The sequence below is a fragment of the Mustela nigripes genome, chromosome 10 (genome assembly GCF_022355385.1).
Source record: "Mustela nigripes isolate SB6536 chromosome 10, MUSNIG.SB6536, whole genome shotgun sequence".
NCBI lineage: Eukaryota > Metazoa > Chordata > Mammalia > Carnivora > Mustelidae > Mustela > Mustela nigripes.
Window position 1 is genome coordinate 67,089,549 of NC_081566.1, and position 21,623 is coordinate 67,111,171.

Below are 21,623 nucleotides of genomic sequence, written 5' to 3' on the forward strand. Positions count from 1 at the left end.
TCTCTCTGTCAAATAAATAAATAAAATCTTTAAAAAAAAAAATAAACCTTTCTTTATTTTTATTATTATTTTTTAAGATTTTATTTATTTATTTGACAGACAGAGATCACAAGTAGGCAGAGAGGCAGGCAGAGAGAGAGAGAAGGGGAAGCAGGCTCCCTGCCGAGCAGAGAGCCCGATGTGGGGCTCGATCCCAGGACCCTGGGATCATGACCTGAGCTGAAGGCAGAGGCTTAACCCACTGAGCCACCCAGGCGCCCCAAAAATAAACCTTTCTTTATTTTTTTTTAATTTTTTTTTAAAGATTTTACTTATTTATTTGACAGAGAGAGATCACAAGTAGGCAAAGAGGCAAGCAGAGAGAGAGAGAGAGAGAGGAGGAAGCAGGCTCCCTGCCATGCAGAGTCCAATGCGGGACTCGATCCCAGAACCCTGAGATCATGACCTGAGCTGAAGGCAGAGGCTCAACCCACTGAGCCACCCAGGCACCCCATAAACCTTTCTTTAATAAGCACTATGTCACTATCACATCTAATGAAGGTAACAACTTTTTTTTTTTTTTAAAGCAAACTCTACCCCAGTGTGGGGCTTAAACTCACAACCCCAAGATGAAAAGTTGCATACTCTACCAGCTGAGCCAGCTGGGGGCCCCAATAGGGTAACAATGGTTTCTTGGTATTACCTATACCTAGTCCAAAGTAAAAAAAAACGACATTTTTGAGACAGTTAAGGAAATTTTAAAGGCTTTATTTATTTATTTGACAGAGAAAGAGAGAGATCTCAAGTAGGCAGAGAGGCAGGCAGAGAATAGAGGGGGAAGCAAGCTCCTTGCTGAGCAGAGACACCGATGCGGGGCTCCATTCCATGACCCTGAGATCATGACCTGAGCCAAAGGCAGAGGCTTTACCCACTGAGCCACCCAGATGACCCTCTTTTTTCTTTTTTTTTTTTTAGATTTTATTTATTTATTTCACAGAGACACAGTGAGAGAGGGAACAGAAGCAGGGGGAGTGGGAGAGGGAGAAGCCGGCTCCCTGCCGACCATGACCTGAGCCCAAGGCAGATGCTTAACGACAGAGCCACCCAGGTGCCCCTCAGTGTTTTCTTTTTAAGCAATCTCTGTACCCAGGATGGGGCTTGAACTCACCACTCTGAGATCGGGAGTGGCATGTTCTATCCACTGAGCCAGCCGACCGGGCGCCCCGGTTATTAAGTCTCTTAAGGATCTAACTGAAAACAGACGATGCTCCCAGCCCCCTTCCCTGTGTCCCTGAGCTGAAGAGATGGGCACGTTTTCTGGTAGAATTCCGGCTATGCTGTCTTCGGGGTCACGGAACATACTCCTCTACAGGTGCGTGCTGGCCCTAGAAGCTTGGTTGGATTTGGGCTCTGCTTCTAGAGAAGAGAACTGCACAGGGGCTGCTGTGTGTGCCGGGCCGCACCCTTCGGGAGGTCTGCACTGTTTCGGGGTGGCCTGACCCCTCAGTGCAAATCCCCCAGCCACCCTGGTCTGGTAGTCACATTCACTGGTAATGGCCTGACTCGGTGACTTCATTGGGTTGCAGAGTGATTTTCCACTGCTGTCTTTCCTTTATCATCTGTTAACTGGAGCGTTTTTGTAAAGAACTTTTCCCTCCTCAACGAGGACAACTTAGTAAGCCTGAGATATAATCCACACAGGAACTGGAATTCCCAGTGACAGATGTCTAGCTCTTTCTTTTAGTTGCCAATTTTCAGAGCAAGGAGCTGATGCTTTATCCATTGGATAGCTTTATTTACGTATTCGCGAGAGAACAGCAGTGGGGAGAGGCAGAGGGAGGGAGAGAGAGGGAACCAGACTCCTCACGGAGTGGGGAGCCCGATGCGGGACTCGATCCCAGGACCCCCAGATCATGACCTGAGCTGAAGGCAGATGCTTAACCGCTTAACCAACGGACCCACCCAGGCACCCCTATCCAAAGTGTTTCTCTCCCCTTATCCTCGCTCAGTTTACTATCACTCTGACCGGATACATTTTGTATATTCAAGGTTTCAAATGCATGTATTAACCTTTTTGACATTCCGATTGCCATATTTTAGGCAGTAGGAGCTCTGTGTTCTTTTGCCATTCTGCTGTTCTTTGGTATCTTTGCTTTCTGGCACGAGATGCCCCGAGGCCTGTTCTGAGTATTTCCTGCCTCGCCCAGGGAGTCAACCTGTTCTGCAAGGAGCTCAGACCGGCAGACCTCACTGCTGTCAGGCTGTCTGTTGCTTCTAGGCTTTTTCAGCAACATTGGAATTTTTACTTCACTAATTTTATTCTATATTTATGTCTCTTGCTCTGGAAACGGTGACTCCTAGTATGTGTATTATTATGTAACAGGCCATAAAATAGTTCCAAAATTAACATCAACACTACTATAACGAGTACACTACCGCATGAAATGGAACGTGTCTTTGTAACTTTATTTGTTCTTAAGGAAAAATTAATTCTTGCAATATTATCTCTGTACAAAAAACAGAGAAACTGCCCTTCATTGAATTTAAAACCTTTGTATTTCAAAGAACACTACGAAGGAATTCAATATGTCTATCTACAGACCTACAGACATACCTATCACAACTCAACATTAAAAAGACAACCCAATTGTAAAATAAGGAAAGAATTTAAATAGACATTTCTCAAGAGAAAATATACACATAGTAAGCACTTGAAAAGATACTCAATATTGTTATCTATCAGGGAAGAGCAGATCAAAACTACAGTAATAGAGCATATCACACAAGTGTTATGAGGACGTTGAAAAGTTGGAACCTCCCACACTGCTGGTGGGAATGGAAAATGGCCCGGCGACTGGAAAAGTTTGGCGGTTCCTCACAAAGTAAAAAAACACAGTTTCTATGAGACCCAGCACCACCATTCAAATACACAGCCCAGAGAACTGAAAATACAAGCCTGCGCAGAAACTTGCACACAATTGCTTACAGCAGTATTCCCATAGCCTGAAAGTGCAAGCGGTCCACATTCCAGCAGCGAAGGAATGGGTGCACAAATTGTGGTCCATATGGCCAATAGAACATATATATTTTTTAAGCTGGGAGACTTTTTTTCCCTTTCCAGGTTTTTAAAAAAATTTTTTTTATTTATTCATTTGATGGAAAGAGATCACAAGTAGGTAGAGAGGCAGGCAGAGTGAGAGGAGGAAGCAGGCTCCCTGCTGACGCGGGGCTCGATCCCAGGACCCTGAGATCATGACCTGACCTGAAGGCAGAGGCTTTAACCCACTGAGCCACCCAGGTGCCCCTCTTTTCCAGGGTTTTATTTAAATCCCAGGTAGTTAACGTATGGTGTAATATTAGTTTCTGTTGTAGAACATTTTTCACAAGCTTTTTTGTTTGTTTATTATTTATTTAGTAATGTCTACACCAAGCGGGGCACAAACTCATGACCCTGACATCAAGAGTCACGTGCTCCTCTGAGCCAGCTGGGTGCTCCTCAGGTGTAGAATTCAGTGATCCATCACTGATGTGCAATACCCAGTGCTCATCACAGGTGACCCCCCTTAGCACCCATCACCTATTTTACATCCAGTAGGTATTAATGGTACATAAAAAGGCCCGGAGTTCTGACACACACACCGCAGTGGGCGCGGACCACACACATGCGGCTAACTCAAAGTCACCAGACACGAAGGGTCCCATGTTATCTGATTCCACTGATACAAAATACTCAAAATAGATAAATGCGTGGAGACAGAATACAAGTCGGCGGCTGCTGGGATGGGGGGATGGTAACAAACTGCTGAGAGCGGGGCTTGCACCTGGGAGCGGCAGGGACAGCGACAGGACGGGGCCGCACACACCGTGAGTGAACATGCCACCGAATCGCTCCCTTCAAAATGGCTCATTTTATGCTATGTGAATCGTGCCTCAGTAAGTTATTTTTAAAATATTTTCTTTATTTCTTTGCAGGGAACCTGATGTGGGACTTCGTCCCCGGCGATGAATGCAGGGCCTGAATCTCTACACCGGACACTTGAAACCACGAGAACATTCATGTACGGTAACCGGAGTGAAGACAGTTTAAAAAAAACCGCAGCAGATAATAAAGAGAATTTGCAAAAAAGCCAAAAGCTTTTGAAAGGCTTTCCCTTATTTGAGAGCGCGCGCGCACGCGCGAGGGGCTGCACGAGCCGACTGTGCCCTGACGCCCGAGCCGCACGGGAGGCTCCAGCCCAGGACCCTGACATCAGGACCTGAGCCAAAGCCAAAAGCAGAGGCTCAACCCACTCCCCGCTTTTGTCCCTAGAGCCCCAAAGAAGAGAACTGCAGACACGGGGCTCCCCGCCCGCTCCTCCCCGAGTCCTCTAGGCCGCCCAGGGGAGAGCCCCCACGCGGCGCGGGGCACCAGTGCGCAGGCGCCACTCTCGGTCGGAAGGCGCCCCGGCTCGCCCCGCCCACGTGGGAGGACTCCTCCCACTGGCCAGATCTGCTCCACCTCCCTCGAGCCCGGGCACGTGCCTGGCGGTCGGCCGTGGGCGCCAGTGCGCGCCTGCGCCGTGAGGGCGAGCGCTCCCAAGGAGCCGGCGGAGGGGTGGGTGGGGTGGTGGGCGCCCGGAAGTAGCCGCGCCGCCGGCGTTTCCGGCCTTTCCCGAGCGGGTCGTGGGAGGAGGCCCTGGGTCGAGAGCTGGGCGCTAAGCCGGGCGGTGACCCTGTGCGCCCCGCGGCAGAGGCCAGTATCGGGGCCCGCGGAGTAGGTGCCCTGGGCCGGCGCTCTGTCACGCCGGCCCGCCTTGGTTCGGTGCGGGAAGGCGGCCGAGACCTCAGAACCCCACGTGGTCTCCACACGTCACGCAGTCCCCTTTCATCTCTTCGGTCGCGCTACACGCGCTACACGCTGTGCAGCCCCCGGAGCCCCCGGCGCCGCGGCTCACGGCCGGGGACGGGGCCACAGCCGGGGCGGGGCCACAGCCGGGGCGGGGCCACAGCCGGGGCGGGGCCGGGAGCCCTCTCCCCCGCCCTCCCCTCCAGCGGCTCCGAGAAGGGAAGTACTAGAGGCTTAGCCTGCTTCTCTGTGCAAGCTGTGCCGTCCTCCCTTTCCGTTTTGTTTCGGGGGATTTTTTTTTTTTTTTCTCGTGGAATAACCTAATTCTTTTAAGATTTATTATTTTTATTATTATTATTTAAAGATTTTATTTATTGGACAGAGATCACAAGTAGGCAGAGAGACAGGCAGAGGGAGAAGCAGGCTCCCCGCTGAGCAGAGAGCCCGATGCGGGGCTCGATCCCAGGACCCTGGGATCATGACCTGAGCCGAAGCAGAGGCTTAACCCACTGAGCCACCCAGGCGCCCCTAAATAAATAAAATCTTAAAAAAAAAAAGCAGCCTCAGTACAGACAGGATCTGTAGCAGTAGAAACTGACAGCTGCAAAAAAGCAGATCCAAAAGAATTAAGTCTCCCACTCACCACAATTAAAAATAATAAATCTGGGGCGCCTGGGTGGCTCAGTGGGTTAAGCCGCTGCCTTCGGCTCAGGTCATGATCTCAGAGTCTTGGGATCGAGTCCCGCATCGGTCTCTCTGCTCAGCGGAGAGCCTGCTTCCCTCTCTCTCTCTGCCTGCCTCTCCATCTACTTGTGATTTCTCTCTGTCAAATAAATAAATAAAATCTTTAAAAAAAATTACTAAAAAAAATAAATCTGGGGGGCTTTTAAGAAAATATTTTATTTATTTGAGAAAATGAGAGAGCGAGCGAGCGCATAAGGAAGGTCAGAGGGAGAAGGAGACTCCTTGCTTGGCAAGGAGTGGGACTTAAACCTGGGACTCCAGGATCATGACTTAAGCCCCACAGGCGGCCCTGAGGCTGCTTCTTAAAGACAAGTGCCAATCTCCATCACCTGCTTTGAGCCTTGGAACAGAATTCCTAAACACATGGCTTATATGGAATTTAAAATTTGCTAGTAGTCACATTTACAAAGGTAAAAATAAACAAGTTTAAATTTATTATATTTAACTCAGTGCATCCAAAATGCAACTTCAGCATGTAAGTAATATAAAATAAAAATACGAAATTAAAAAATGCATTTTGGGGCGCCTGGGTAGCTCAGTGGGTTAAGCCGCTGCCTTCGGCTCAGGTCATGATCTCAGGGTCCTGGGATCGAGCCCCACATAGAGCTCTCTGCTCAGCAGGGGGCCTGCTTCCCTTCCTCTCTCTCTGCCTGCCTCTCTGCCTGCTTGTGATCTCTCTCTGTCAAATAAATAAATAAAATCTTAAAAAAAAAATGCATTTTGGGGGGTGTACCAAGTCTTTGAGACCTGGTGTGTATTTTACACCTAACAGCACATCTTGCTGTAGACTAGCCACATTTCAAGCACTCAGGAGGCAGGTTTGGCCAGTGGCCACCATACTGGACAGGGCAGACTTAGGTGAAATGCAACAGGGAATGTGGAGAAAATAATGTGTGTGATTCCATGAGGGAAGAGGTGGCTCCTCCACAGTCCTGGGATGTGGGCTGGGTTGAGCTGTTTAAGAGGGCAGCTGCAGGGCAGGGCCCCATCGGCCAAGTGACACACCTAGCCAGTCCCCCCTTGTCACCCCCATACACATAATATTGCTTTTTTTCTGGGCTGAGGTGAGCGGAATGAGCTAAACTCCTCATTTATTGGTCAGTGTGTGACATCGCCTACACCTCAGTGCGCACCTCAGTCTTTGTTGATGCTGAGCTGGGATTTCTGGTGGAAGGTGGGGCAATGTGTGTATTTTGGAACAGGAGTTAGCCGTGGGGACCCGAGGCTGTTGGCAAGGCCCATCCCTTGATCTCTCATTTCGGGGAGAGGAGCTGGAGGGAAAAAGATAACCCAAGGGAAGGTAGCAGAAAATGTTGAGGACCCACAGTTCAAAACTAAAGGGCTTTTATTTATGTTTTAAAATTTTTTAAGTCATCTCTACACCCAGTGTGGGGGTTGAACCCACAACCCCTAGATTAAGAGTGCAATGTTCCACTGACTGAGCCAGTCAGGAACCCGACAGGTGGGACTTAAGTTTTAGGAGAAGCATGAGTTTCATCATTTTTTAGATGATCAAATTTTCTGATGCTTCATTTGGAGGCTAAGGACAGGCCTTTTTCCTTTTGATTCCCCCTTCTTCCTCCTGCCACATGCACATGTGCACTGTGAGTCTTGCTCCCAGGAAAGCCTTTAAAGTCTCCTCAGAGCCTGAGGGGCCCCAAGCTGCTGCTCTGGGAATGCAAGACTAAGATTAGGCTGGGGGCGTTGCGTGGCCCCATCCTTTTCCCCTTGACCAGCTTCCTCAGAGGCTGTGAGGGAAGAGGGGTATCTAGAGTATCCTTTTCCTCCAGATCAAACCTTGGTTTGGCCTGGTTGACCCTTCTCCAGCCCAGCCACACCTGGGTCTGTGGGGAGCCAGTGGCTCCGACGGCCACAGGCGGCAGCATTTCCATGCCTCGGTCCACCTGGGCCATTTGGTCAATCCCTCCAGTCCCCCAACTCCCCCTACAGAGCTGCCCCGCACTCAGGGCGTAAGGCTGGGATGGACACACAGCGCACACCCTGACGTCCACCACAGCGGCCCTCCAAGGACAAGGATCACATGGAGTCCTGAGAGGAAGACACTGTGGTCCAGACGTGGAGCTCGTGCCCCCATAAGGTTGGGGCAGAAGGGTGTGTGGCTGTGTGTCAGGGAAAAGCAGTTCCACAGACACGGAAGCCCAAAGGTGCTTATCAGAAAGACAGAGCTCGACTGGCTCTGGCCCCGTTTATTACAAAATAATGATTCCAAATCTGGTATAAAAAAGATCCCAGACGGCCCCCAGTACACCTGCCATGCCGTCGAGCCACAAAGTCGCTCCCTCGGGCTGCTGAGCATGGGGGGGGCTCTCAGATGCGAAGGTCCCCAGCCAGGAGGGCACTGTACCGGGCCCGTGTGAGGGGCAGGTAGGCACCCCCAGGCTGGTCCAGAACGTAGAGGGGGTCAGACAGGGCGCTTGGGTCAAAGCCTTCCTTTGCCATCCGCACCTTCTGCTGCTTGAAGGTCTCCGTCGTGGCCAGAGACTCCTGAGGAGGGCGTCAAAAGGAGCTGAAGGCGGGCGCATTCTGCCCTGGGGGTTAGGTGAGTCAGAGGCAGGGACAAGGAGGTATGAGGTTGGGGTTTAGGGGACGGGGTGACAGGGAAGAGAAGAAGACAAGCCTGGAGGAAGGCAGAGGGAATGAAGGGGCGAAAGAATGCCCGGCTGAGAAGGAGCCGTTCCCTCTCTTCACTGGACAGCGCCCCCTGCGGGTCCCCATGTGTGCTGTGGGGCCCGCCAAGGGCTGTGGACCCCAGGGCTGGAGGGGTCAGGCGGCAGCACCCCGTTACCTGGAGCCTCAGGAACCGAGGCCAGGCGTACGGCGGCAGGTTTTCAGAAACGTGCGTGTAGAGCTGCACAAGGTCTAAGGAGTGGGGGGGACGCAGAACCAGGGCCGCCATTCCAGCTCTGCCTTCGTGCCCTGTGAGGTGGGGACAGGTCACCCACCCGCTGGCCTCATGTTCCCTGTGCCCCAGTAACACCGGGTCAGGGAGACAGGCCGGCTGCCTCCTGCCTCCCCTAACTTGGCACCTGGCACGGTGACTCCATAGACGTTCACCTCCTGAAGAAAATCCAGAGACTCCAAGGCCTCGGCCACCTCGGTTGTGGCCACATTCTCCCCTTTCCACCTGCCAGAGGGCGGAGATCCTGGGCCTTAGGGGGTGGGTGGGGGGAGGGCACAGTCGGGGAGCCCCCAGGGAGGACGCATTGCAGAGGTCTGTCTGTCAGGGGCGATGGACGAGGGGCTGGGTTTGGGTGTGTGTTAGGGAGGCAGGGTTAGGGGCTCTGGGTCACAGGGACTGGATGCCTGGGAAAGGACTCCAAGTCATGCACAGTTACCTGAAGGTGTCTCCAGTCCGATCATGGAAGCGGAGAAAACCCTGGTGGTCGCAGACCAGCAGGTCCCCAGTGTTGAAGAAAACATCCCCAGCTCGGAAGACACTCTTCAGCAGCTTCCCCTGGCCGAGCTCCGGCCCCCCAGCATAGCCCAGGAACGGGGACTGCTGGCTGACTGGGGCCACCAGCAGCCCGGGCTCACCTGGCAGAGCACTGGGGTCAGGGCGGGCTTCCTGCCCACCAGGAGCCTCCTGGCCCTCGCCCTACGGTCCAGTGCCCGTCCTCCTCTGCCGGCCGCACCACCCCATCCAGCCCTCCTGAGCACGAACCTGGACATGTGGCCACACAGTGCCCCTGGGCATCCCGGACCGGCTCCCCTGTGGTGACGTCATAGCGAATCAAAGAGAAGGGGAAGACATGCTGGGGGAAGGGAGACCCAGGCACTGGGTCATTTCAGTGGTATGAGCCCCTTCCTGCCGGCCCCCACCTGCCACAGGACCCCCCGTTTCTCTCCCAGGCCTCCCTTACCTTATAAAGCCAGGAGGCACGGCCCACAGCACCCAGCTGTCCCGTGTAGTTAAAAGTGGCAACATTGCCCTCGGTGAGCCCGTAGGTCTCCAGCACCCGCAGGGGACCAAAACGGCGCACAAAGCGCTCCCAGGTGTCGGGTCGCAGCCCGCTGCCCACTGCCAGCCGGACCTTATGGCCGTGTTCCGCCGTGCTCTGAGGCAAGGAGAGATGGGCAGAAGGGTCACCACCAAGACACCGGCTCCCAAATGTGAGGTTCTGTTTCCCTGTCCCCTGAAGCCCCTTCCACCGCGACCTCGCTCAGATGTCCTGGCATCCCAGGCTTCTCACCCGGCCCCACCACCGTCTTCCCGCACAGTCTCCGCCTTATGAAGTGCCCCCCTCCCTGCGCAGGCCCGGACCTCCGCCCACACACCGGTGGCTGGTTGACAAGATATCGGCACAGCTCCCCTATGTACTGGAACACTGTCACCCCATGCTGCTGGCAGTCCTCCCAGAACTGACCGGCCGAGAATTTGGACTTCAGCACCACTGTGGCCCCTGCCCGAAGTGGAGAGGGTGGTGGAGAAAGGTGAGGTGAAGGCTGAGGGGGGCACCCTGACCACCCCCTTCCCAGCCCCTAGCCCTCACTGTTGTGTGTGGCTCCCCGGAAGGCCCTTCTGTGACATCCAGTAGCAGGCGGCTTGGCCTGCCTCCTTTCCCACCTGTGTCCCAGACAGCTCAGTGCCCCTCCTCTGCTACCCACCCCCACAATGTCCCTGCTCTGCACCCTGACTCCAAACCCCAGCTCTGTCCGTCTTCTTCTTCCCCAGCTGACAGCCACAGCCCTTCCCCAACCCGCCCTGGGAGTCTGGAGTCCTGCCAACTGTATGGGCTCCCTAGACAGTCTGCAGATCCTGCAGGGGTGCTGCCCCTCTGGACCAATTGCTCTCAGAGAGTAGCCCCTGCCTCCTCCTTCCTCCGGATTCCCTACCCTGAAGGACTCAGGGAGCATCCCCAGGTGAGCACATCACAGAGGGGCCTTAATAAATGTTTGCTAGAAAAAACACCTGTTGGAGGATTAGAGATGGGGAGGACTGGGGGGCGCGCCGGGTAGACTGACCGATGCCCAAGCAGCCCACAATGCCCAGGAGAGAGCCCGACATATGGTAGAGGGGGAGGGCCAGGTAGATCACATCCTGCCGGTGGGCCCCACACAGCTCATAGAAGGCCTGGCACTGCAGGATCTTCAGGTGACTGATCTGCGCAGCCTTGGGGAGGCCTGTGGGCAGTGGGCGGAGATCGGGGAAGGGTCTGAGCTTCAGGTCCTGCCTCCCTCCGCCCCTGCTGGGTTTCACACAGAAAGAGGCAGAGGCAAGGCGGGAGCGGAGAGGAAGGCAGGCAGGGCTGTCCTGGATCAGCCGGGAGTGGCAGGGAGGGTGTGGAGTAGCAGCCTGGAAACTGAAGCCCTAGTTCTGGTTCCCTTCTCCTGCCTTCCTCTGCCTGGATTCTGGGAGCCAAGGCCGGTGCTCACCCGTGGTGCCAGAAGTGAAGATGTACAGGCACGTGTCCATCATGCTCTGGGGGGCAGACAGGTACCCGGGCACTGGTCCGTCCGCTTCTGCCGAGGCCTCGGCCAGCAAGTCGCTGATTCCCACAGGACGGGCTTCAGGGCCTGCAGCCCAAAGACGGAGCCCCATGGCTCTCAGGGCTGGCAGGTCAGGCTCCAGCGACTGCAGGAACTCTGGGTGAGGTAGGAAGGCGTAGCTCGGGAAAGGAATTCTCCGCCCCTCAGCGATCTGCACGTCCCTCGCCCCTCCCCACACCTCGCCGCTCCAGGGCGAGGAGAACGGTCTGAACGTCCCATCACCGCTCTGGGGACCAGGGACCCAGCTCCATCCCGCGGCCAGCCCGAAGACTCAGACCCTCAAGCACCCTTTCCGAACCCCACGGAGGCGGCCTTCCGAGCTCCGCCCCTTCTCTGCGGCCCCTTTCCGAAGCCGGCCCCGCCCCGAGGGCCGTGCGCCCCGACCTTACCTGGCGCCAGGACCAGCGCGCGCGCGCCGCAGCTGCGGAGACAGTGCAGGAGGGCACCCCGGCGCAGGGCGGCGGGCACAAAGGCTGTGCGCAGGCCGGCCTTGGCCAGCCCGAACCAGAGCCACAGGAACTCCGGGCAGGCGGGGAGAAGCAGCGCCACGGTGTCCCCGGGCGCTAGAGGGGCCGCGGCGCCGGCCACTCCCGCGGCCCGCTCGGCCTCTGCACCGCCGCCGGGCCCCGCGCCCCAGCCCCGCGCGCGCAAGAAAGCGCGCGCAGCCCGGTTGCTCTCGCGCTCGGCCTCCGCGTAGCTGAAGCGTCGCGGGCCGTGAATGAGGAAGGTGTGTGCGGGGCGCTGCCGGGCCAGTTCCGCGAGGCGCCAGGCCAGGCTGCAGCCCCCCTCGGGGCCCCTCGGGTCGGCGGCGGCCGCGGCCAGGGCGCGCGCTCGAAGGGCCCGCTTGCATCGCAGGGCGCGTACCGCGAAGGCCAAGTCCGCCGGGAGCCAGCGCAGCCCCGGCCAGAGGTGCGGCTTCCGCAGCAGGAGCAGCGGCGGCAGCAGCAGCAGCAGCAGCAGCAGCAGCAGCAGCAGCAGGGCCGCCATGGCGCGCTGGTCCTGGGCCCGGCCCCGAGGCTCCCTTCCGAAAACTGGGGCTGCTCGCTTTTGCTCCGAGACCTCTCCCTCCCGGGAGCGCGCGTGCGCCAGCTCACGCCCCTCCCCCCTTCTCCACCGGCGGGGAGCCGAGGCCGGGAGGTGCGTGGGGGGCGGCCCCGAACTCTCGGCCCTCCCCGCCGCCGCGCTCCGCCCTGTGCGCGCTCCCTCCCGGACAGCGGAGGGCTCGCTCCCTCCACCGTCCGGATTCAGGTTTTCTCCCCAAGGCCGCTTCTGTCCCGGCCTGAGGATGCCACCACTGCTCTCCCACAAAACGGCCGGAGAACTGGGCCCTTTGCCCCTGTGGCGCTGCAAGTCCCGGCCTGAGGGCCAGACCAGTGCCCTCCCCCAGCGCCAGCAGCAGCCCTAGGGGAAGGGTGGGGGGCCCAGGCAGCAAGTCCTGGAGGGGCGACGGCCGAGGCCCCTCCTTCTGGGCAAGGGCACAATAATTGGGGCCAGCCAGCAAATGCTTTCCATCCTGGTTTTAATTGGGGCAGAGGGAATGGGAAGGGGAGAGGAAGAGGCCTCCTGCGACTTGGGACTTTTAAAGGAAGGAATAGCAGCTTTGAGGAAGGAGCCACCGGACTCTGCCAGCCCCTGTCCCCGCCCAGACCTCCCTCCTCCCTGCTCCGCGGCCGGCCGCCCAGCCTCCTGGGCAGCCAAGGGGGTTCTTTTCTGCTGAGACACAGGGGACAAGGCAAGCGGCTGTGGAACAAAGAGGTTCCTTCCTATCTGAATTCTCCCCACTAGGCCCACTTCTGTCCATCAGAACCCGAGTTGGGGGCACCCTTCACCCACAGTGAACCCTCCAGTAGTTGGTAAGCACACAGATCTCCTAAACTGAACAAATACTCACTTTCGGAAGCCTCTAGTTTCTTGAGAGAGAAGTAGGGAGGAACAGAGTTTTACCTGGAGGGAGAGGTGCCTGGACAGGTCAGTGCCTGGCCCACAACCCCTGTGACAGCAGAAGGCTGGGCAGGTGGGGGGTGGCCAAAGGCCCCTCCAGACCAGGGGGTGTGCCGGAAGGGACAAGGGGAAGCTCCCCAGCCACGGGGGTGGGGGGGGTTGGGTGTGTGGCACCAGGGAGCAGGAGCACCGTCAGGTGCCCCCCACTAGGAGCACAGGTGCCCCCCACTAGGAGCACCGTCAGGTGCCCCCCACTAGGAGCACAGGTGCCCCCCACTAGGAGCACCTGGGCCAGCAACTCCAGCACAAAAGAGGTTCTGGCTTGTTTTATTGTCATTTAAAAACTTTTAAAAAGCGATTATCTCTGCCAAAAACCAAAACCAAACAAAAAGGAACTAAGGAAATGGACCATTGGACAGTTCCATGGAAGCTGTCTCTGGGAGGCCCAGGGGCTCCGGCCTCCCTCCCTTCCGGCATCTGCCCCATGTGGAGGAACAGGCAGGCACGGGGACCTCACTGGGGACGTGCCCATTGCACACGGAGGACGGAGAGCAACTATAAAATGCCTGTTAGGAGCGATCAAGGCCAGATGGGGCAACCGGGAAGGGCTGTCCATACACCGTCCTCACTCCTATCCTGGCCTCTCTGACCAGCAAGCCCCGGCTGCCATTTCTCTTTTCTTTGGGGGGCTGGGGAGGGGCAGGGGCTGAGGACCTGCACCAGCCCAGATTTCACACAGCCTCTGGCTTCGGTGGGACCTGAGTCGGTGGGAGCAGCAGTGTGAGGGAGCTAGAGGCCCCCGGATGGGAGGGAGCAGGGGCCGGGGCCGCATGGCAGCTTCGCAGGCTGAGCCGAAGGAGGCAGCTCATCCTTCCTGCCAGGTGAGCCTTGGGCACCAGGTGAGCCTCAGGCGGAGGGAGAGGGCGTCCCCCGTGCAGCTCCCCGGCCCTTACTGATCTCTGAGGCACCAGGGAGGGGAGGGCAGTCCGGCAGGGGTGGGATGGAGGAACGCAGGGGCCTCAGTCACTGTCAGACCCCACCGCAGAGGACCCTTTCCGTTTCCGCTTGGTAGGCTTCGGTTTTGTGTCTTCTTCCTCCTGGAAGAGATGGGGGCGTCGGCCATTAGCTGGAGCAGCCATAGGTCCCAGCCGCGCCCGCCCCACTGCTCCTGCGACTCTCACCGAGGCACTGCTGGAGCCCGACTCTTCCTCAGCATTGGGGGGCTGTGTCGCGTTCTTTCGGCTGCGGGGGCTGGACAGGGCTGCTTTTCTCCGGCTCTTGGGCGGCTTGGTGGACGAGTCCTCATACTCCTCGGCCAGGGAGAAGAGGTCGCTGAACCTGAGGAAGAGAGCCGGCCTCAGCACACTGCGCCGGGTGCTCCGTCCCACAGGCGAGGGCCCTCCCGTGGCTTCCCAGCGCCTTACTTCATCTTGTGGGCCTCGTCGCAGCTGGCCTGCACGTGCTGCAGCGCCTGGAGGATCGGGGTTTGGCTAAAAACTAGCGGGAGGAGGAGGGAGAGCGGGGAAGGAAGGACAGTGAGGGGTCAGGAAGTCACTGGGTCCTCCCGCCCCTGCCCAGGGCTGCTCTGCTCCAGGGTCTGCCGCCTACAGTTCTGCTTGGTGTTGGTCAGGTTGAGGCGCAGGTTGTCCAAGTGCTCCAGGATCTGCTCCAGGGTCAGCTGGGCGAGCTTGCTGCTGGAGCTCCTCAAGCTGTAGGGACAGCCAGAGTCTGAGGCCGAGGGGAGGGCTCGGGGAGCTGGGGACTCCCTCCCCACCAGGGCCCTTCCTGAAGACAAAGGTGGCACTTTGCGGGGGTGGGGGCTGGGATCAGGGGTGGAGGTAGGAGTGGAGTGGGGGGGTGGGGGCGGGACAGAGACCAGCTGGCCTCTAGGGAAGGGGCAGCACGCAGCTTGGGACCACTAGGTGTCACCCGCTAACCACCGGGAAGGAACCGCCCAGGTGCAGCCTGTGGGCAGTGGGCAGCCCTCCACAGGGCCCGCGTCCCTCGCCCTGCCTCTCCCGCTCCCCCTCTCACTCTCCCGTGCCCCTCCCAGGTCTCCCCTCCTGCCACCCCCCACCTCTGCCTCTTGCGAGGGAGGCTGTTGTTCTTGATGAGCAGGGACTTGATGTGCTCGGCCAGCAGCTCATCGTGCTTCATGCACCAGTGCCGCAGGATGCTGGTGGTGAACTGGTCGTCCGGGTGACACGGCCTGCTCAACACCATCTTCACCATCTCCTCACTGGGCCTGGGGCGGGAGGGGGTGGAGGGCCTCAGGGTCCGGGCTCTCTCCCACCGACTCCCCAACCCTCAGCCCCCTATTCCTGCGCTTCCTGCTCTCACGCCCCCTCCCCGCTCCTTTCTCACCCCCCAACCCCTCCCATCTCTCATGCCCCCCTGCCCCTGGGCCTGGGGATGCTGGTTTGCTGGTTTGCTGGTTTCGACAGAAGGGACCCTGCCAGTTCTGCAGCAGTAGACTGCCGGCATACTGGGGAGGCAGTTCACCAAAACTCTCCCGCCATGCCCACAACGCCATGCCCACAACGGACAGGAAATGGGCCAGGGAGGTGAAAGGCACAGTATCCAGCCCAAGAAGGTGCAGGGGAGGGGGGCTGGCCAGCCACAACCCCCAACCTGCTCACTTCCTTTAGGATGTTCTGTGCCACTTCTAGTCTCTCGGGCAAGAGAGCAGAAGAGGTGGCAGGAAGGCAAGAGCTGCTGCCCTACTTATCCCGGCTGTTGGGCAGAGGGGACTCTGGCGGCTCCCCCCTCCAGGCCGCACCCCTGTACTCTGACCCAGTCTCCTCTGACATTAGCCCTGGTGGCCTCATCACAGGAGGGGTGGGGAGCAGGAAACCGGACATCCGGTCCCCACCCCCAACCCCTCCTCCCAGGGCAGCTCCTGGTGGGCAGGGGCAGAAAGTCGAGAGGAAGCCCCTATCTCAGGGGAACTGCTTGTTTATAAATCATTTTAGGCGAAGGGCAGAATCAGCAGATGTCTACGGTAAGAAAAAGCCTGGCCAGCCTCCTCGAAGAGCAGACAAGAGCCATTTGCAGGATGCTGGGACTGGGACTGGGACTGGGAGCAAGAGTCCCTGGCAGAAGAACTTACTTCTCTCTCCGGAGCTGAAGCAACAGGCAAGACAGGGCCTCTGGGTGCTCTGCGGGGAGGGCAGAGGCTGGTCAAATCCTAGGAAGAATGATCCCTCTCCCACCAACAGCCACTCGAGGGAGCAAGCACAGCCTTCCCCAAGGAGTCAGCAGGAACAATCCCTTGCTTCTACAGAGTTCTGAGCAGCCTGAGCCCCGGCTCATGCTCAGAGTGAGCCTGCATGCAGGGATCAGCAGGGAGCCTGGCCTTCTGGACTCCGCAGGGCCGTCTGCTCATCCAGAAGGCCGGGGGCCTCAGCCTCGCCCCTGAGGGACTGGGGTGGTCCTTCCCTCCTTTCTCCCCGCCCACAGCCCGACTCACCTTTGTATTTGAGGTGCTGCAGGATGGGGATTATGGTCTCCAGGGGGATGTTGTGGGCCAGGAAGAGCTGCCAGGCACAGTACTGCTCAAAGGTCTCCCAGTCCAGGCTCTGGACTGCAGGGGGCAGAGAAGGGGCCTGCTCGTGCGCTCCTTCACATACACCTAGGGCTGAGCCACTGACTGCAGCACTGCAAGTACCGACCCCAAGGCTACAGATACTCTCCTTTTCCACACTGAGCACCATTTTCAAAGCCTTCACAATGTGTCTATAGTCCCACCAGCCCTGAGCTTAAGAACCAGAACCAGAGACGTTGCCCAAGACCATGGGGCAGGGCAGAGCGACCGTACACCCCATTCTCAGCCCAAGCCAGCTCCGCTGTTACTAGAAAACGTTCGGGCAGCCACACGGCGCTCCCCGCTCCCCCGGGCAGCCTGCAGGGTCTGCTCACTTACTGAGTATGTTGAGGACAGAATCCTTTCGAAACATAACTAGGTTCCCCATCATCACGTGGCAGACCAGCTCCTGGAGCTGAGGAGGAGGAGGAGGAGGAAGAAGGCAAGACCCATTGGTTCTAAAAGAAGCCAGGAAGCCAGTGTGGAAGGAGAAGCAGGAGGGCCCACGTTGGGGAAAACCTAGTGTAGAGGCTTGGGAAGGTCTCTGAAGGACATGGGGCTGGTGAAGAACAGGTGTAGGCTTGTTTGGGGCAAAATAGAGAAAACCATTAAAAGTGGTTTCCATGCCCTGACAGAGAGGGAGAATGGGCAGCTTGTCTACCTGGCCCCACTCCGGGCCCCAACCCACACCAGCCTGTGCCTGGGAAGGAGGGAAGAGCCCCAGGAGGCTGAGCTCTGACACAGAGGTGTGGGTAGGAGGAAGAAGGGCTCTTCTGTCATCAGTGAGGCGAGTGAGTGCAGAGGAGGATCAGAAATGGGACCGCAGTGCGGCACAAGAAAACGCACAGGCAAAGCTGCAGCCTCCCGCGGCCCTGTACGTGGCGGAAAAGTCAATGGCCTGATCGTTTTCACCCTGAGCCAAGGGGACAGCCAGTGGAGAGCTAAAAAAGAAACCCACCTCCTCGCTTTCCGTGTGGAACTGGAGTACCCAGGAAAGCACGAGCCTCACCTGCCTCCGTGGGGATCCACTTCTCTCCTAGCCCCCAGGCCTGAAGTGCACACAGGTGCAGCTCCCCCCGCCCCCCAGGACGACCGCGCCCTGCGCACCTGTGCAGAGTCAATAACAGCCACGATCATGTTCAGCAGCTCACCACTCCGCAAGGTCTCATCTGGAAACTGGCAACAAAGAGGGAGGCTGGGGCAGGAGTCCAGGGGGCATCCCTGACTTGGACCTCATAATCTGCTCCCCTTTCTTCCCAAAAGCTCGGGGGGCGGCTGGGTTAGCCAGACGTGGGCTCCTAACACAAATACCTAAAGAAAGATCCAACAGCTGTGAAGCTGGGACTTTAACTCTTCCAAAACCCAAATCTGCTTTTTGTGTGTCCACAGCACGAGGAGTGTGTGTGTCTCAGGAAAGCAATGGGGAGCCATTGCCAGAGCCAAAGAGGACTGGCCCTGACTGGTGAGGGCTGTGTGGCAGCAGTGACAACAAGTCCAATCTGTGCGGACCCTCAGCCGAGGAAGAGAAGGCACAGAGAGTCTGGGGTGCACAAGAGAGAGGCCCGTGCCGGGGGAGGCCGGCTGACCAGGGAGGAAGCTGCTCTGTGCTGGGCACATGCATTCGCCCCCCGTAGTTTCCGGCTGAGATCACAGTTCCTCCTGTCATGCCCACACCCCACACCCTGATTTCCCTGTTCCCGGGAACTTTCACCAAGAGGAGGAAGAGCTGATACTTCCTCTGATGTCCCAGTTCCTAGAGAAGACAAGTGGATGAGGGAAATGAAAGTTGAGTCTCTACCACCAAGGCCCTGGTCTTTGGGAACCACTAGAGAAACCAAGGGTGAGCAGTCAGCTGGCAAGAGGGCCCGCGATGTGTGAACTTGGATTTGGCTGGGGGCCTGTCCTGGGTCCAGAGGATGGGGCCAAAGCTGAGAAGCCAGGTGTAGAAGCCCAGACCCCAACTCACACCACAAAGTACAGCTTGGGAACTCTGGGGGGTCTTAGACATTTTTTAACCATTAATGGGGGAGGGAGGGCCATGGGCAGGTGTGGTGCTGGAAAGAAAAGCCCGGCGTGGCCAACAGGGGTTGTACGCAGAGACGCGCAGTCTCATGAGCCCGCCCTGCACAGCAGCCCTGTCCCAGCGGAATCCCGTCAGACACTGACCTCCGTATAGATGGAGGGTGTGAGGTGACACAGCAGCCGCACGTCGTCTTCCTGGCACGCCTTCATGTCCATCATCAAGCAGGTGTGCAGATCACCCAGCTGCGTGGCCTGGGCAAACGACTCGTACAGGTTCATCTTCCCAGCAGCAGCTTTGCTGCAAGAGCAGTAGGGCCTGAGCCGGCAGCCAAGCCTGGCGGCCAGCCTCAGCCTCCCCTGAAGCAGGCCCTCGTCGGCAGCCCCTTTGCTGCCCCTGATGCTTCCCCCTCGCCTTCCTCAAGAGTGTGGTGACTTAGAGAAATGACGACACACGTTTCTCCCCCCACCTCCTGCAGTGCCCCGAACAGCGCTGACCACAGCTACCGACCCTGCTAACAGGTGAGAGCTGAACACAGGAGAGGGCTCAGCTTAGCCTAGAAAGCTGGCTCTCCCGCTTCCTGGGCTTTGAGCAATGAGGGCAACAAGGCATGGAGCCCCACCTTACATCACGTACAAAACAACCCAAAACAGGTCACAGGCCTAAAAGTGAAGGACTGAAATCACACAATGCCCAGAAGAAAACACAGGAGAAAATCTCCGTGACAGCACGGCACAAGTGACAGAGAAAAAAACAGACCGGATTTTCCAAAATGGAAAACTTCTGTGTTTCAAAGGGCTCCATGAGGGTATGAGAAGATAACCCGCAGGGTGAGCAAACACCTGCAAACCTCATGTTTCTTGAGGGACTTGTATCCAGAATAAAAACAAAACTTAAGAATCAACAATGAAAAGATGAATGACTCCAATTAAGTAAGGGAGAGGAGAGTTGCCTGGGTGGCTCAGTCGGTGAGGCGTCTGACTCCGGGTGTGGGCTCAGGTTGTGACCTCTGGGCGGTGGGATCGAACCCCGTGTCACTCTGTGCTCAGCATGGCATCTGCTTGAGAATTCTCTCTCCCTGTCCCTGTGCTCGTCCCCTCCGTGCACACTCTCCCTCGCTAATAAATAAGTCTCAAAATGAAATAGAACTGAGGCGCCTGGGTGGCTCAGTGGGTTAAGCTTCTGCCTCTGGCTCAGGTCATGGTCTCAGGGTTCTGGGATCGAGCCCTGCCTGCATCGGGCTCTCTGCTCGGTGGGGAGCCTGCTTCCTCCTCTCTCTCTCTGCCTGCCTCTCTGCCTACTTGTGATCTCTTTGTCAAAAATAAATAAATAAATAAAATCTTAAAAAAAAAAAAAAAAAAAAAAAGGAGAGTATCTGAACAGACATTTCTCCAAAGAAAACACACCAATGGCCAATGACAAGCACATGAAGAGCGGCTCAGTATCACCAGCCATCAGCGCAATGCAGATCAAAACAAACCACCCACTAGGACGGCTCTAATCAAAAAGCCGCCAGCCATAGGGTTGGGAAGGCCACGAAATGGAAGCTCTGGGAATGGGCCGCAGGGACCCCGTAAAGTAGTTCGGCAGTTCCTCACAGGGTTAAAGACAGAGTTACTGTTCAACCGGCATTTTACCCTGAAGTATATGTACCTGGGAAAATCGAATACCTGCATCCAGGTAAAAATCTGTGTGTGAATGTTCACAGCAGCTCTTTCACAACAGACAGAAAAGTGGAAATGAATTAGATGTCCACCGCTGGGTGAACGGAGAAACGAACTGTGGTACATCCAGACAGTGGAGGAGTATTTGATCATAAAAAAAGAAGTCCTGACACAAGTGACAGCAGGGATGACCCTTGAAGCCACGACACTAAGTGACATAAGCCAGTCAGTCGTGAGAAACCACACGTTGTACGCTTCTGTTTATACGGAATAAACAGAGGAAGTAAATCCGGAAAGACAAAGAGCAGAGCCGTGGTCGACCGGGGTGGGCTGAAACGGACAATGGGAAGGGGACTGCTGCCTAGGACATGGTTTCTCTTGCCGGTGAGGAAAATGTTCTGAATTAGCCACCAGCAACAACTGTATCACTCTGGGAATGTACTTTAAACCACTGAATTATGGTTTTAAAGCTGTTGTTAAAAAAAAAACAAAACAAAAAAACACTATACAGAAGGCCAGGTGATGGCAGCCAAGGGCAGGAGAGTCAGCATACGTAGGAGAGGTTCTGGGGACCATACCCACCTGGCCCGCAGGTAGTACAGCAGGTGGTAGCCAATCTTGGGCTGTTTCTGGTAGAGCTCGGAGAGAAGATCCAGGAGCAGAGAGAAGCTGCTGTTGTCTTCCTGCATCTGACACAGGTTCCTGGAGGTGGGAAAGGGGGAAAGGGAGCAGAGCTGGATGTAGGGTGGACCCTCCTCTGGAGGGAGGAGCTGTCTGTGCCCCCTGCATGTCCCTCCCTTCTGGAAAAAGGGTCCCATTCCCCCTGGAAAGAAGCACAGGACTGCCAAGATGAGGACGGATGGCCCAGCAGTGTCTCTTACAGCTGGATCCTTACCTAAATATCAAATAGAGAGGCTTTCCCACAGACTCCTCCAGGGACCTGCAAGAGGAGCACATCTAAGAGTCCACACGAGTGGAGAAAATGCACTGCAGGCAGACAATACGGAGGCTAGACGCCAGCCTGCTCCTTTCCAAACAAGAGGTCACCTTCTTGCTGCCCCAGAGGCTGAGTAACGGAGAAGACATATTCCCAACACATACCACAGTCTAGGTAGTGACTGTCACTGAAAATGAGATTCCTGGGCTCAGCTGGAGGAACACACAACTCTTGATCTTGGGATTCTGGGTTCGAGCCCCCAAGCTGGGTATAGAGATTGCTTAAGAATAAAATCTTAGGAGCCACCACTGGGTGGCTCAGTGGGTTAAAGTCTCCGCCTTCAGCTCTGGTTATGATCTCAGGGTCTGGGATGGAGCCCCCACATCCGGCTCTCTGCTCAGCGGGGAGCATGCCCTCCCCCC

General features: G+C 56.8%; 2 protein-coding genes across 2 annotated transcripts in view; both read right to left on the reverse strand.

The window, feature by feature from the left end:
• Positions 1-7,714: 7,714 nt before the first annotated feature.
• Positions 7,715-12,359, reverse strand: SLC27A3 (solute carrier family 27 member 3). The gene is made up of 10 exons (XM_059413905.1): positions 11,446-12,359; positions 10,943-11,152; positions 10,532-10,690; positions 9,845-9,969; positions 9,430-9,624; positions 9,231-9,321; positions 8,905-9,103; positions 8,596-8,693; positions 8,355-8,485; positions 7,715-8,053 (listed from the first exon to the last, which is right to left on the reverse strand). The coding sequence occupies exons 1-10, from the start codon at positions 12,041-12,043 to the stop codon at positions 7,877-7,879; spliced, it is 1,983 nt and encodes a 660-aa protein (XP_059269888.1). The 5' UTR covers positions 12,044-12,359; the 3' UTR covers positions 7,715-7,876.
• A 949-nt stretch (positions 12,360-13,308) lies between these two features.
• The window catches only part of INTS3 (integrator complex subunit 3), a 37,844-nt gene continuing 29,529 nt past the window's right edge, over positions 13,309-21,623 (reverse strand). The window contains exons 19-30 of the mRNA XM_059413904.1: positions 21,160-21,204; positions 20,847-20,966; positions 18,747-18,900; positions 17,688-17,756; positions 16,920-16,995; positions 16,467-16,580; positions 16,107-16,155; positions 15,075-15,242; positions 14,606-14,706; positions 14,422-14,494; positions 14,179-14,335; positions 13,309-14,094 (exon numbers count right to left, since the gene is read on the reverse strand). Of these exons, the coding sequence (XP_059269887.1) occupies positions 14,017-14,094; positions 14,179-14,335; positions 14,422-14,494; positions 14,606-14,706; positions 15,075-15,242; positions 16,107-16,155; positions 16,467-16,580; positions 16,920-16,995; positions 17,688-17,756; positions 18,747-18,900; positions 20,847-20,966; positions 21,160-21,204 (1,204 nt within the window). The 3' untranslated portion in view covers positions 13,309-14,016. The remainder of the gene's footprint in view (positions 14,095-14,178; positions 14,336-14,421; positions 14,495-14,605; positions 14,707-15,074; positions 15,243-16,106; positions 16,156-16,466; positions 16,581-16,919; positions 16,996-17,687; positions 17,757-18,746; positions 18,901-20,846; positions 20,967-21,159; positions 21,205-21,623) is intronic.